This window comes from Seriola aureovittata, chromosome 7, assembly GCF_021018895.1.
Source record: "Seriola aureovittata isolate HTS-2021-v1 ecotype China chromosome 7, ASM2101889v1, whole genome shotgun sequence".
Taxonomy (NCBI): Eukaryota; Metazoa; Chordata; class Actinopteri; order Carangiformes; family Carangidae; genus Seriola; species Seriola aureovittata.
The window spans coordinates 17,060,337-17,073,385 of record NC_079370.1 but is presented as its reverse complement, the minus strand read 5'-3'; the positions used below and the strand labels follow the sequence as shown (position 1 = coordinate 17,073,385).

Genomic DNA, 13,049 nt, shown 5'->3' with positions numbered 1-13,049 from the left:
TACATCCACTGAAAAAGATACAAGTCACTGAATATTTACAAGAGAAAGAGAACTTTCTTCACTGTAAATTCTCTTGGTACAACCAAAACAGTTTGTTTTTGTGTTTTTTTGATATATCAGTGCAGTGTGTCAAGGTGTGACTCGGGTGCTCTTTGTGTTGTACTTTTGTGTTGTCGTAACCATTCTTCTGCACTAGATGGAGTCATATGTACAGTTTAAAATGCAGTTCATTGTCTGATGCTCCTCTACACACTGCAGTGGAGCAGCACACACTGGTCAGCCCCTTATCTCAGGTACACAACAAATATAATGAAACCAGTATGGGTCATTGAATTTTATGTATTTATTAATTGCTGAGTAATGAAACACTGCCATGTGTATGTAGAAACTTAATGATTTGGTCAACTTATGAGCTGTTATATACTGCACTTAATATATACTAACAGGAGAAGTTACTGTGGCTTCTTACATCCAGTAATTCGGATCATGCTAAACATTATTTTGATACTTAGAAAAAGTAAATATTATAAGCTACATTTACTTAAACTTTTCAAAATAAAGGTATTGATTCTGCAGGAAATCAGCCTTGTGACAGATATAATTATTAATACTGATTGATCAATGTGTAAGCAGCATCTTACTGTTGTAGCTGCTCAAGGTGGTGCTAGTTTCAAATACTTATATATGTACGGTCAGCCTGTTTAGTCCAGTGGTTCCCAACCTAGGGGTTGGGCTCCTCCCAAAGGGTCACAAGATAAATCTGAAGCATCATGACATAATTAATGCATAGGAGAGGAACTCCTGATACACAAATTTGTAATTATATTTTGAGCTTTCTCCTAGTCTTTAATTATTTGTGACATATTGGAGAGTTTTACCTCTTAGGATCTCAAACAGTTATTTAAATTCCGAGGGGAAATGTCTCTTTGGTGAAACTGCTAACATCTCATGGAAGTTGAAAACATGACATCAAGTATGTATTGTATTTTCTAACCTTATCAAATGTCTTTATGTAAAATTTTGAATTTAGAATGTAACCAGGAACTACAGCTGATATCCTAGATTAGGATAGTGGATTCACTGTTTAAAAAAGTGTGTGTGTGTGTGTGTGTGTGTGTGTGTGTGTGTGTGTGTGTGTGTGTGTGTGTGTGTGTGTGTGTGTGTGTGTGCGCGCGCGCGCGCGCGTCCATTGAGAAACGCCCCCAGCCTCGTGCCTTCTTCATTGAACGTCACCTCGTGCTGACGTCAGTCGCCGCGGAGCCACGCTGTACTGCCAGTCCAAATAACTTCTCCAGAGGAACTCCAACGCGTCCAGGAGCCGTCCACCGAAGTGCCGAGAATTAACATCGGAGCCGTAAAATAACACCAGTGAAAACGTGACGAGGAATTAGCTGAACGACATTACTTTGCCTCTCAGCGTATACAGTTTAGTTTTTCCTCTCTATTTATATTTTTTCCTCACAACTGTCGTTTCACTTTGGAAGTAAAGATGAGGAGTCTGTGGTTGTTTTTCCTCGTCGGGCTGGCGACTGGGTTTATCAGTGAAAAAGTAAGTGGCTTTAAATTACGGTTTTTACTATAAATTTGGACCAGTTGACCCTAATGGAAAACCTGGATGTTATTTGACTCGATAACGAATGATTTTATTGAATGTGTCTTTCTTTTATCCCGTTTAGGCACCAATTAGCCGTTAAGATACGTTTAAAAGAGGCAAACCTCTTTAACGTTTAATTTTGTTCAGTTGTTTCTGTTTCCCATGCATGTTCCCCATAAAATCAACGAGGAATTAATTTGAATAATCTTCATACAATGTTACACCATCCTGATTCAGTATGTTTATTTTATGGTCACGTTTTCCCTAATTGGTCCACCTGGTCGTATTTTGTATAGTCTGCGATAAGATGATCAGCATGAAAATAACATTACCTGTTTTTAAGTTTAAACAAATATTATCTTCCAGGAAGCAACAGTATTTACATAAGAGATATGTTATTTGGTGGACTGAACCAGACTTTGCTGATATTCAGCCACAGTCTGTGTATTCAACCCAAGTTCAGGCGTCCAGTCGGTGTCAAGTTCACACAGGGCCAAAGTCTGTTCAGCCCCCATCTCACAGCTTTGACATTTAAACCCAAACCTCCAGACCTGGCCTGAATTTCTCACCCACACAAGGTTTAGAATGTCATTATTTGAAAAATGAAATCTTGAGTCATAATGAATAATTAACAGGAATAAAAAACAAGAGTCTGGCTGTCTTTCCCTCTCTCTTTCTCTCTATGTGTGTCTGTTGTGAAGCAGAATATATCCTTATTAATGTGGATAATGATTTAATCCATTACAGCCTATGGTAATTGTATGTACATGTACATGGTGGTGGCTGTGTGTGTTTAGTAATCCATCAGTTCAAGAACACCTCAGGTCACAGTACGGCTAGTTGTTGTGGCCTTAAAAGTGAATCTCGCCCACTCTCAGTATGTACAGGCTGTGCCTCTTTCACTGGGACGGGACAGTTCAGTCAGTATAGACCTGAGCATGAACTGCTTTCTTTCAAAGCTAGAGTCCAGACAAGCAAGGCTAGTGATGCAACCCAAGTCTTGCCGTCTTTCCCTCTCTCTTTCTCTATGTGTGTGTCTGTTGTGAAGCTGGAAAACACCTGGAAGTGACAGGCTAAAGCAGAGCTCTGTACATTGTCACAAGTGTGACAATATCCCGGTTGCATGATTTATTGACTGTAAAAGTACCAAACGAGAGTCAGGGAGATTTGACACCTCTCCATGGATGCATGTTATTTATGATTGATAGTCTGTATATTGTGAAAGGGAGAGGACTGAAACCTGAGACTGTCCTGCTGTATTTTGTAGTGGGGACTGAAAGGCAAGCACACATTTGGTTAATACTGGAATAAATACAGTTTTTCATTTTTTCCCCCATCCAAGGAGTTTCAATCTTATCATGATCACTGAGAAAAACGACTTTTTTACTGCAAAACTTTAATTGTATCATCTTGTAATGTGCTCCCTACTCTGATCCGCATATGCTTTGATTCGCCCAGTCCAGTCCTAAATTGCTGGGTGTGATGGGTTACATCATATATTCAAACTGTCTCTTTCTCTTGAGTGTGGCTGAAGTGGCTATAGAATTACTTGTTAGCCAGTCAGCAATGTTGCTCACTTCTGAAAGATGAATGTTCAAACAGGCTTTCTGCCTTTGACAGTTTCTGAGCCGGTAGTTGTGTCATTTTCTGGATGGATGACTCACAGTGAGTCCCACTGGGCTAGTCCAGACAAGCATGAAAATGCGTGGGATGCATGCAGTTTTCCAACCAACCAGAAAAGGCAAAAGGAAGAGTGTATCACTGGTTCTCATTATTATTAATGATTATCTTCATGGTGCTTCTGAACATATGACAGGAAGACCAAATTACACATGTATGAATAAGAAATGATTAAAATGATAATCCTTGTGCTCTCAGTTAACTAATAGCATGGCGTTGGTCACAACATATTAGTGTTCTCTAAATGAAGGGTAGACTGTACACATCCGATTGGCTTCTGGACTGTTTCTATGACATTTTTGTGACTGCTGATTGTATTGCTGATTGTAATCTCAACATGTCCTTGAGGGATTTTCACACCACTGTATATGTACAACTAGACCAAAAAAGTTGTAAACAAGAGCTAACTAAGTTTTTTACAGTCAGATTTGTACCACATTGATTTGTCTCTTTTCTTACACTGTTCTTTGCTCAATCACAGTGCTTTTAAAGGTCATGTCTTCTAACCTTTATTTTGGGGCCAGCAGATTCAAATTACTGCGATACATATCTCAGTTTAGGCCACAATATCTTCTATGCGTAAAACAAAAGTAGATATTATTTTCTTTTGTTAGTGTCCCTTGAATTTTCTGGACGATGCCACCCAACCCTGTCCGGACCTACAGAGTTGTAACAAAAATGTTAAATATCTATTTACCTCAAATTGGCTCGCTTTTTTTTTTTTTTTTAATTTTCAAATAATTGTGCCTTTGTGAAGCATTTACAGTGTCTAACTGCAATCAAAAGACTAAATAAAACATGACACTGTGTCATACTGCTGCTATCTAGATTGTGATGACAGGTCTTTTGTGTGCTTTTGGCTGTTGCACAACCTCACTTTTGACCCGACTGCTCTGTCATTGACTTCCAGCTCATTGGGGAAATGTTTTAGTTTAATAACTGTTAGCCCACCAGACACAAGAAAACATGGGTTTGTTGTTTACTAGATTTAATAATGCACTCCCAACACACTCACATACCCTCCCTGTGTTATTTCTGCAATGTTTTATCACCGTGACCTGACTGTTTCCAGAAAACTGTCTTCACTATGACAAAGCACAGTGATGCCAGATGGTTATATACGGTCTGTGTGTATGTGTGTGTGCACTATGTACATATGTATGTTTTCCAGATGTGTGTAACCCTTAAGTGACTGAGTCAAGTCTTCCAGCAAACCCTAATGCATAACTTCTTTCTGGCAGGGGGGATGGAGAAAGAAATTTTTGGTTGTTACATTGTACATGTACTGTACAGGTGTTTTGAGAACACTGGAGTTGAAACACTTTTGATTAATCAGTTTGTCAATAAACAGTAAATTATTCGCAATAATTTGTATAAGGCATTTATGAAGAAAAAAATGCCAGCTTCTCAAATTAAAAAATGTCTTTACTTTTACTGTTATTTCATTGTAAACTGAATATATTTGAGTTGGACATAACAAAACATATAAAATATATAATTTGATTTCTTTTATGAGTGATTGTACATATATCCAGCATATTGTCATATTCATCGATATCAGAATATATCCTTATTAACGTGGATAATGATTTCAACCATACAGCCTATGGTAAGTGTATGTACATGTACATTGTGGTGGCTGTGTGTGTTTAGTAATCCATCAGTTCAAGAGCACCTCAGGTCATAGTAGGGCTAGTTGTTGTGGCCTTAAAAGTGAATCTTGCCCACTCTCAGTATGTACAGGCTGTGCCTCTTTCACTGGGACAGTTCAGTGAGTATAGACCTGAGCATGAACTGCTTTCTTTCAAAGCTAGAGTCCAGACAAGCAAGGCTAGTGATGCCCAACTGAGAGCTGCGAGTTTGACAGTGAATATAAAATAAGATGGCTCTTAACTCAAATATCTCTTTGGTCATACACACAAATTGTAAATTTGAGGTAAAGACACAGACATCTGGCATTAGATGGACATCACATTTGCATGTCCAGGGCAGTTCTGCTTTTGTGTGTGTGTGTGACTGTGACTGTGTGTTTCATTTTGACAAGCACAGCATCTGCTTTTGTAATCCCTGGCTGATGATAGCAGGAATGTGAGAACCCCGTCTGCTATTTCAGTCAGTCTTGGTATTATGAGACTTCACTGTCCTTTGAAAATTGATGTTGATGATTTTCTGTTTGGCTTGTTTCCCCACAGTGTGAACATCTGGTTGGTCTCATAATGTTATCTCTCTGTATTCTTGTCCTGTTGTGTGTTGTTACATCTCAGTCAGCTCAAACAAACTTCAGTTATCACAGGCTCCATGGGAATTGAGCTAAAAACTTTGTCCTGAGTCTTGATTGTGTTTAATAAGACCAAAAACTTATATGTTGCAGAATGAGCAGTCTTATTAGATTGAGTGTTCTGCAGTTACAGAATAAATACACAAATTTCATATCCTGGCTTATTTTACTCTAACTCTGTTCTCTGTTTATTAGAAATGGCATGCAGATCCCCCCTGACTGTGCTTCTCCCGTCAGCTTGATGCTGTTATACCTTAACAGACACTGATACTTCATGCCTTTCATGGTTTACGTTTATATTTAATTTGCATTTTTTCTTTTGTTAACAAAAGAAATCTTTACCGTACTGGGGTTGCGGGTTTGGGAGGGCATTGTTTCTGTTCTTGTCTGTCTTCCCTTTTGTGGACTTCTTAATGAAAAGTGGCTTATATGCCTCAATAAAAACATCTTTACAAAATAAAAAGAAATGGCATGCAGAGAGACCATAAATGCATTAGTCTAATCAGTTACCATCTGTATGACTTATTGGGTTTTGTTTGTTGTCTTGTGATTACATTTTTGCCTACAGATGAGCAAAGGTATACTGCCAAATGAAAGGTTGTATTGGCATGAGAAGACTCATGCCTTAAGAATTTATTTATGCTTTTACGCCCCTCTAGTGTGAATATTTATTGCAGCAAAAGACAGAACGGTAAACCTCCTCATGCATCTTATCCTCTGTCCTCAGCACCTGTTTAACGAGAAACACACAGTACTGTCCCTGTCTCTCTCCTTCCTTTTCCTTACTCGGTTTCCCTCCTTTCTCCCTCTCTCAGCACCTGTGTTAGTGGAGGCATAGTATACATACCAGACATACTTCAGGTCTCAATGGGCCATATTCATCCACGCCTGTGTGTGTAATGTGTGTATGTCTGTCTCTGTGTCTTACTACCAACATCTGCTGAACCATTCCTCTTCTTTTAAATTTCAAACTCATTATCAGGTTTTTGTCTTATTCCTTTGTTTCTCTAATCTGCCTTAGCTGTTTGTTATATTATCTTCTGTTTGAAGTTGACTTAGCTTGTTTGATTCAACTTCAGTCACAGTCAAATTTCAACAAGTCAATGAATAACTTCATCTATTTAATTACGGCATCTGTTTTTTTGCTCAGACCAGGCTTTAGATGAAGAGACACATAGGGTTTTGGTTTTCATCACACTCCTTTGTCGAGTGTTTGGGTTGGTGGGAATATATGAAATTGTTTTTTCCATGTGTGTGTCCACTTGTCTGTTCTGTGTGTTGTCTTTTGAAGTTGCTCTATCCATCCCTCCTCCTCACACACACACACACACACTGCACTGATCTCTGCTGTCTGGGTCTGTGAAGCTTCACAAATTACTGCCACAGCAGATAAAAGAAACAAGAAACCAGCCTCCATCTAATGTATATGCTACAGTATGGATGGAATACACACAACTTCCAGACACCAGTGAATACTCCGGCATATTTGGCCAGCATAGGTCATTGGTTGTGGGAGGTATTGTCTTACCCCCAAACTGTAGAGATGTTCACATGTTTTCGATTAGTGGAGGGAATTTTGTAAGTGTGAATGAAGCAGATGTATGTGCATCTATGTCTCTCTCACCCTCTTTTTTCTTTTGTTAGTATTTCTCTCCTGTTTGCATCAAAGGAGTAACTAAAATATCTGTATTTTTTTCCTTTCTTCTAGCTTTTGGTCACCTCCCAGTCACCGTTTTCCGCAGCAGATGACTTGTACCTAGAGGGGCGAACATCAGGTGATCTCCCTATAGATGATGAAGATGGTGAAGATGATGGCTCAGGCTCGGGATCTGGAAATTACGGTACGGAGGATACTGTCTCTTGAACTCTCCTAGTTTGTAATTGTTTTTTGTGTAATATTTAAATTGAGGGGTCACAGTAGAAGTAAAATTAGCACAAAGAAATTTGTAGAAATTGTACTTTCTGGAACTTCATTTCAAATTTCCTTACAAGCAGTCCAAAGGTTTTCCTGATCTTGTGTGTTTCTAAATCTACCCACTCAGTCAGACAAATGAGGAATATGTATTGTAGAGACAAGTGCTTGTAAATTCAGACACAGAAGCACTCTCTGTGTGCCAGATGTTTGTCCTGAGGTGATGTGAGATTTTATTGGAAGCTCACAGATGTCAAATACTTTCTGCCTTTATTATGAATGACTCACCTTTACACCCACAGTGAGTAACGTGTTGGAACATTTAGTTCATTCAGAACATTCAGTGTGATCCCAATATAAAGCGTTAATGTGGTATGATGTGGTTTTGTTAATTCCTGTAAGATATAAAACTCATAAATTGCATTCCTCCAGCATGTAACAAAACTGGTTAATGACCATCCTCAGAGCACGTTTTAAACGTAAATTCAAATCAATTCAAAAATAGCTTTTACTCCAAAATCCTTTATGGTTTTAGGTTGAAAAGAAAATGACTCTAAAGTTTTCCTGTATCTCAGCTTTCAGAGACCTCTCAGATGCAGAGGAGTTACTCAGAAGGTTTCTCAACTTCTCTAAGACCACAGTCTCCAAAGAAATGGTTCCAGTTCAGCCACAGCCAACAGCAGACTCTCCTCACAACCCACCAACCACACCAGCAGACAGCCAGGATCAGACAACAACACCAAACATATTCCCTACTGGAGACAACAGGGATGAGGAGGTAGAATCTTACTTTTCCTTTTACTTAAATCTTTATCTCAAAGTTATAAAAATCCTTATGACTTGGGTCCCAGGGCAAACCATGGTAGACTATTTCAGACAAATATTTTCAGTGGTATCGTTTCATACACTTTGAATGATTTTTTTTTTTTTGTTGTCGGTAATCTCATGATTTACAGATTTATCATAATCCAATCCACCTTGCAAGTATACACCATTATAGAAATGTTGATTTATGATGTTAGTGAGTTGATATAAAGTAATTTCTTACCTCTGCAAGGTGAACAGTAAAGCTATAAAACTAAGAGTTTTAACAATGTATTTCCAACATTTACACCATAGTCTAAATGGTGCTGACTATAAGATTTAAACCTACATTAGCTTCAAGTTTTTTCGACCCTACTTTTTTATCCAGTGCATCATGCATTTAATTTCATGCATGCGTATATTCTTCCAGGTACCAGGTATTGGCACAACAGCTGACTGGTTCTTGAAGAGTACCAGCCCCAGCTCCACCAGCATCCATCCCACTGAAACCACTGCAACCGAATTCAGTATAGACATCAGTGTAACCAAAGATACCGATGAGAACAACAGCCTGGATAGGTGGGATGTCTTGACATCCAAAGATAGTGAAGGTAAAGATTTGAACCAAGAGGAAATGGGCAATGATATGTCCAATGATCGAGGCAGAATATATGTGATTGACCCTCCAGGAGAGGTGACCTCTGAGAACATGTGGGAGCGGACAGAAGTTCTGGCAGGTAAGGACAGATTTCTACAAGCCCTTTTTAGAATATCAGGATTTAGATTGATGATGATGATAAAACCTTTTTGAATTTTTTCTTCTAAAATTATATATCTTGAAGTAAATGGTCCTTTTAATTATTTTTGACAGTGTTGTTCAGTCAAGGTCATAATGTCAAAAATTTGAACAGTTTGGAAGATGGTCAAAAAAAAAAAAATTCTCTTGTGTCCTCTCCAGCGGTGATAGCATGTGGAGTGATTGGATTCCTCTGTGCTGTTTTCCTCCTCCTCCTCCTCGCCTACCGCATGAAGAAGAAGGACGAAGGTAGCTATGACCTTGGAGACACCAAACTTTCCACGACAGCCTATCACAAAGCGCCTACCAAGGAGTTTTATGCCTGAATTCGGCAATAGGGACTTTGAATGGAATCTTTCATCTGCCAATCAGGGCTGAGAATGGATCTATAAACAGCTGAAGATGGTTCCTGTTGTTGAAGTTTGAAGTCAAGCACCTCTGCTCTTCTTCAGTGCTCTTTAGAATTTTTTCTTTTATCTTTCCTACGCTCCTCCTCTGCCATCATTTTCATCTTTTTCTCCACATAATGTCCAGTTTTTGTGAAGAAGAGGCCATAACAGAACAAATAAGACTATTAAAATACATTCCTATCATTTCCATCCCAGGGAAAGGAGTTAGACATTCAATACACAGCCTAAATTTTGATAAAGGAATCTTCTCTTGAGTATCACAGCAGAAAACAACGTAGTCTTGGAAAGTGATCAACTTTAAAGTATTGATAACATTGTGCCTTAAACCTACATTACTTCTCAATGCTGAACCACGTGGGGCCGGACTTGGTTCTGCATTACACACAAATCAAATGTCCCATTTAGCAGAACTAAATAGGCCAGCTCAGACAAACAGCACAAGGAAGTAAACATGAATAGCCTTAATGCATTTTGAATGCTGTTAAATGAGACGGTGCCACATATGGGATTAATACTTCAAAGAACTTTCAAACGCTGATACCCTTTACCCTTTTATTTGAGGTCAAATTTGCTTTGTTAACATCTTGTATTGTTACATTTCATTTTCTGTACGCTTTACTTTGAAGGGTTTTTTTTTTTTGTCATTATGAGGAATGAATATGTTTTTTCATATGCTGTCCAGTATTGGTGTGAACAATTTTGTTACTCTGCAGGTACATATTTTTGTTGTTTTCTCTCAGATATTTGACATTTATATAACTGACCAAATATAAATGTGCTTTATTTGTCTTTTGGAAAATTATTTTTAGTAGCTTTTTGATGTGTTTGCATATTTAGAGATTACATTTGTGTAAGCCATTTTTTAAAGAGATTTCAGTCTTCATTGCATTCATACATGGGTAGCCTAAAGCAGGTTAAAGTCCCTCAACCTTGCATCTGTCTAACATTAGTAATATTTTCAGGACTATTTTATTTGGTGACTGGTTGCAGCAAACGTGGGACAGGATTGCTAAGGTAGGGCCAAGGCTAATGACTATAATTCACAAACCATAAAAGTGACCAATGTTGTCTGACAAAAGCCAAAGCACATTCCTGTCTTACTGTCAACTGTATATGGCTGTAATGGCAGGTTTAGTTAAAGTCAAGTTAAAGGGACAGTTACAGCATTCAGTGTTTCTTACAGTTTATAGTGTCAGGGTTTATTCATGCAGCAGGGTTGGAGAGTTAAAATGCAATCAATGACAGATATCTGTTTCTTCTTAACTGTAATAAGTAGTGTAACCCACTGGGAGTTTCCAACTCTGTAATGTTTACAATGTTAGTCTGAGTGCAAGCATGTCAGGTTTTAAAGACGTTTCCTAATTCTCCGTCTATACCTTAACTAGCCAACCAAAGAAGTGTGGGATCTTTTAGACTTTTAGAGCTTGAATAAGGATACAGTTAACAGCTATGACAACAGGGTGTTATTCCCTTTTGATAGCACCTAATTTCTACTTGTGTGTAACCTGTAAAAAAGGATATATTTTAGTGAAAATATTGGATATTTGCCCTATGTATCGACTGAGGAATTTTATCCAGTTACCTACTGCTTATTATGTGTCAAAGCAGAATACTTTTCATGTCAGCTTTTCAATTACTGAAATTTGGGGGGGTGGGGGGGTGTCTTGAAGCACTATTGGTGGCCAAAAAATCTTAATGAAAATGTTATTGGTTATCAAGATGACTGAGATTAATGGTTGATACATACAAAGAGGTGGGTTAAGTAGTTAAACTATGAGTAGACCAGCCATTTATCTACACATTCTCATCAAAATTACATTGAGTACAGATTGTTTATTTCTGTTGTTCTTAGTTTGTAGACTTTGAGTTCCATGCTGCATAACACATTTTAAATTGGTATAAGCGGTTCTTTTATGGGATTGTTACGGCCATTTTTGTTGTTAGATTTTCCTTTGTTAAAGGTCATTGACCCTATCTGTTGCAGCAATTTCTTTGTTTGTAAAATGTTACATTAATAATTTGCTTTAGTCAAGGCTTCTTAATAGTGTTTTTATGATATAACTACCATGGCAGTAATAGAACTATATCTGACTATTTTAGAACAATTCTAGACTATCTGAATGCAAATGCATACTACCTATTCATCATGGCTGGAATAAGCAGGACGATCTGATCACTAACCTACTGTGACTTACTGTTGATAACAAGATATTTTGTGGGCACTTGAATCCTTAGTGCCTTGCAATTCATTGTCTACATTCACGTATAGTGTTGTCATGCTTTGACCTTTGAGCTGTGTAGAACCATCTGTAATAGTTCTTGGCTAGACTGCACAACAACTGAAATGTCTACTATGAAATATCCCCAAAGGGGGTCAAGACAACAGGTCAGCACTTGCTGACAATCCAACAGGTGATGACACTCAATAACCTTTCTCTAGGATATCTGTAAGTTTATACAATATGTTGATAATACTATAATTTATACGTATTAATTTATACTTGCTTAGACAATAGTCCAGGTTAATAGGTCAGTGATAAATTGGGATTGTACAATATTTACTCATGGTTGAAGCCTCTTTGTGCCTACTGCTCAGTTGTTCAGTTGTTTTTTGTTTTTGTTTATTTTGATATTTATGTTTTTAGAGTATTTGACAAGCTTTGTTTCAATTCATTTTCGTTATCAATTATCCATCTTTTTCTATATGAATGACTCTAATAAATGATTAAAGTAGAATAATAAGTTCCTTGTAAATATTTAGCAACTTTCATTTTCATCTAAGTTGAATATGAATTAACTGATGCCTTGGCTTAACAAATGATCAGCTACACAATGATGAGGACCAACCAAAATTTACCAATACGATGTATGTGCGAGAGGCGGCCTACAGAGAACCGTGTTGCTGAAATGGTATATCTAAGGAGGTTCACTACTGAATAAAAGATGTGGCTGTAATGCAATGCTGAAACTGGCTATTTGTCATTTTTCAGGCTTGGGGGATTGGTCTGAATATAAGATCATACATTCCTTCTTTGCCCTTGCACACACACATCAAAACAGGACAGATGTATTCACTCAACAGTATGTGTGCTAATGTTCAGCAGCCTCTCTGTCCCTCTTACTTTCTACCCTTTTATTTATCTTTTTACAGTCATTTACCTGTCGACTATCTATCTGTCTCTGGCACATACACAAAATCTGTGTGCTCATTGGCCACTCAAACAATAATTTTATGTATCCACACAGTATTTTGGACCTCTGTCTTATAAACCAGTGTTGTGCATTCACTGTGTGAAAAATGGCAAAACCAAAAGGCTATCCGAAGCCAGATTCTTCTGCAAGTCCTTTAATCTAATTCTACAGAAATTCATGGTGTCATTAGGTGAAAGCTCTGACTCAACACACAGTTTGTAATGAACATTGTGTAAAATGTCCCTACACTCGAAGGCCACCTATTGGTAAAAGCAGTCAGATGTAAGTTTTGTTTTACTTGTTTGAAAGTAGTGCAGAAAAACATTTCCTACTGACCTCAAGAAATATCCTTTTGAAAATGTAGGTGCCAGAAAAAAAAAAAA

At 37.8% G+C, this 13,049-nt stretch overlaps 1 protein-coding gene across 1 annotated transcript; it reads left to right on the top strand.

Annotated features, from left to right (window-relative positions):
- The first annotated feature begins 1,256 nt into the window (after window positions 1-1,256).
- Window positions 1,257-12,442, top strand: LOC130172716 (syndecan-2-like). Its single transcript, XM_056381593.1, has 5 exons — window positions 1,257-1,549; window positions 7,261-7,393; window positions 8,040-8,242; window positions 8,699-9,005; window positions 9,227-12,442. Exons 1-5 carry the CDS (start codon window positions 1,490-1,492, stop codon window positions 9,388-9,390), a joined length of 867 nt encoding a protein of 288 aa, XP_056237568.1. The 5' UTR covers window positions 1,257-1,489; the 3' UTR covers window positions 9,391-12,442.
- Window positions 12,443-13,049: the final 607 nt, after the last annotated feature.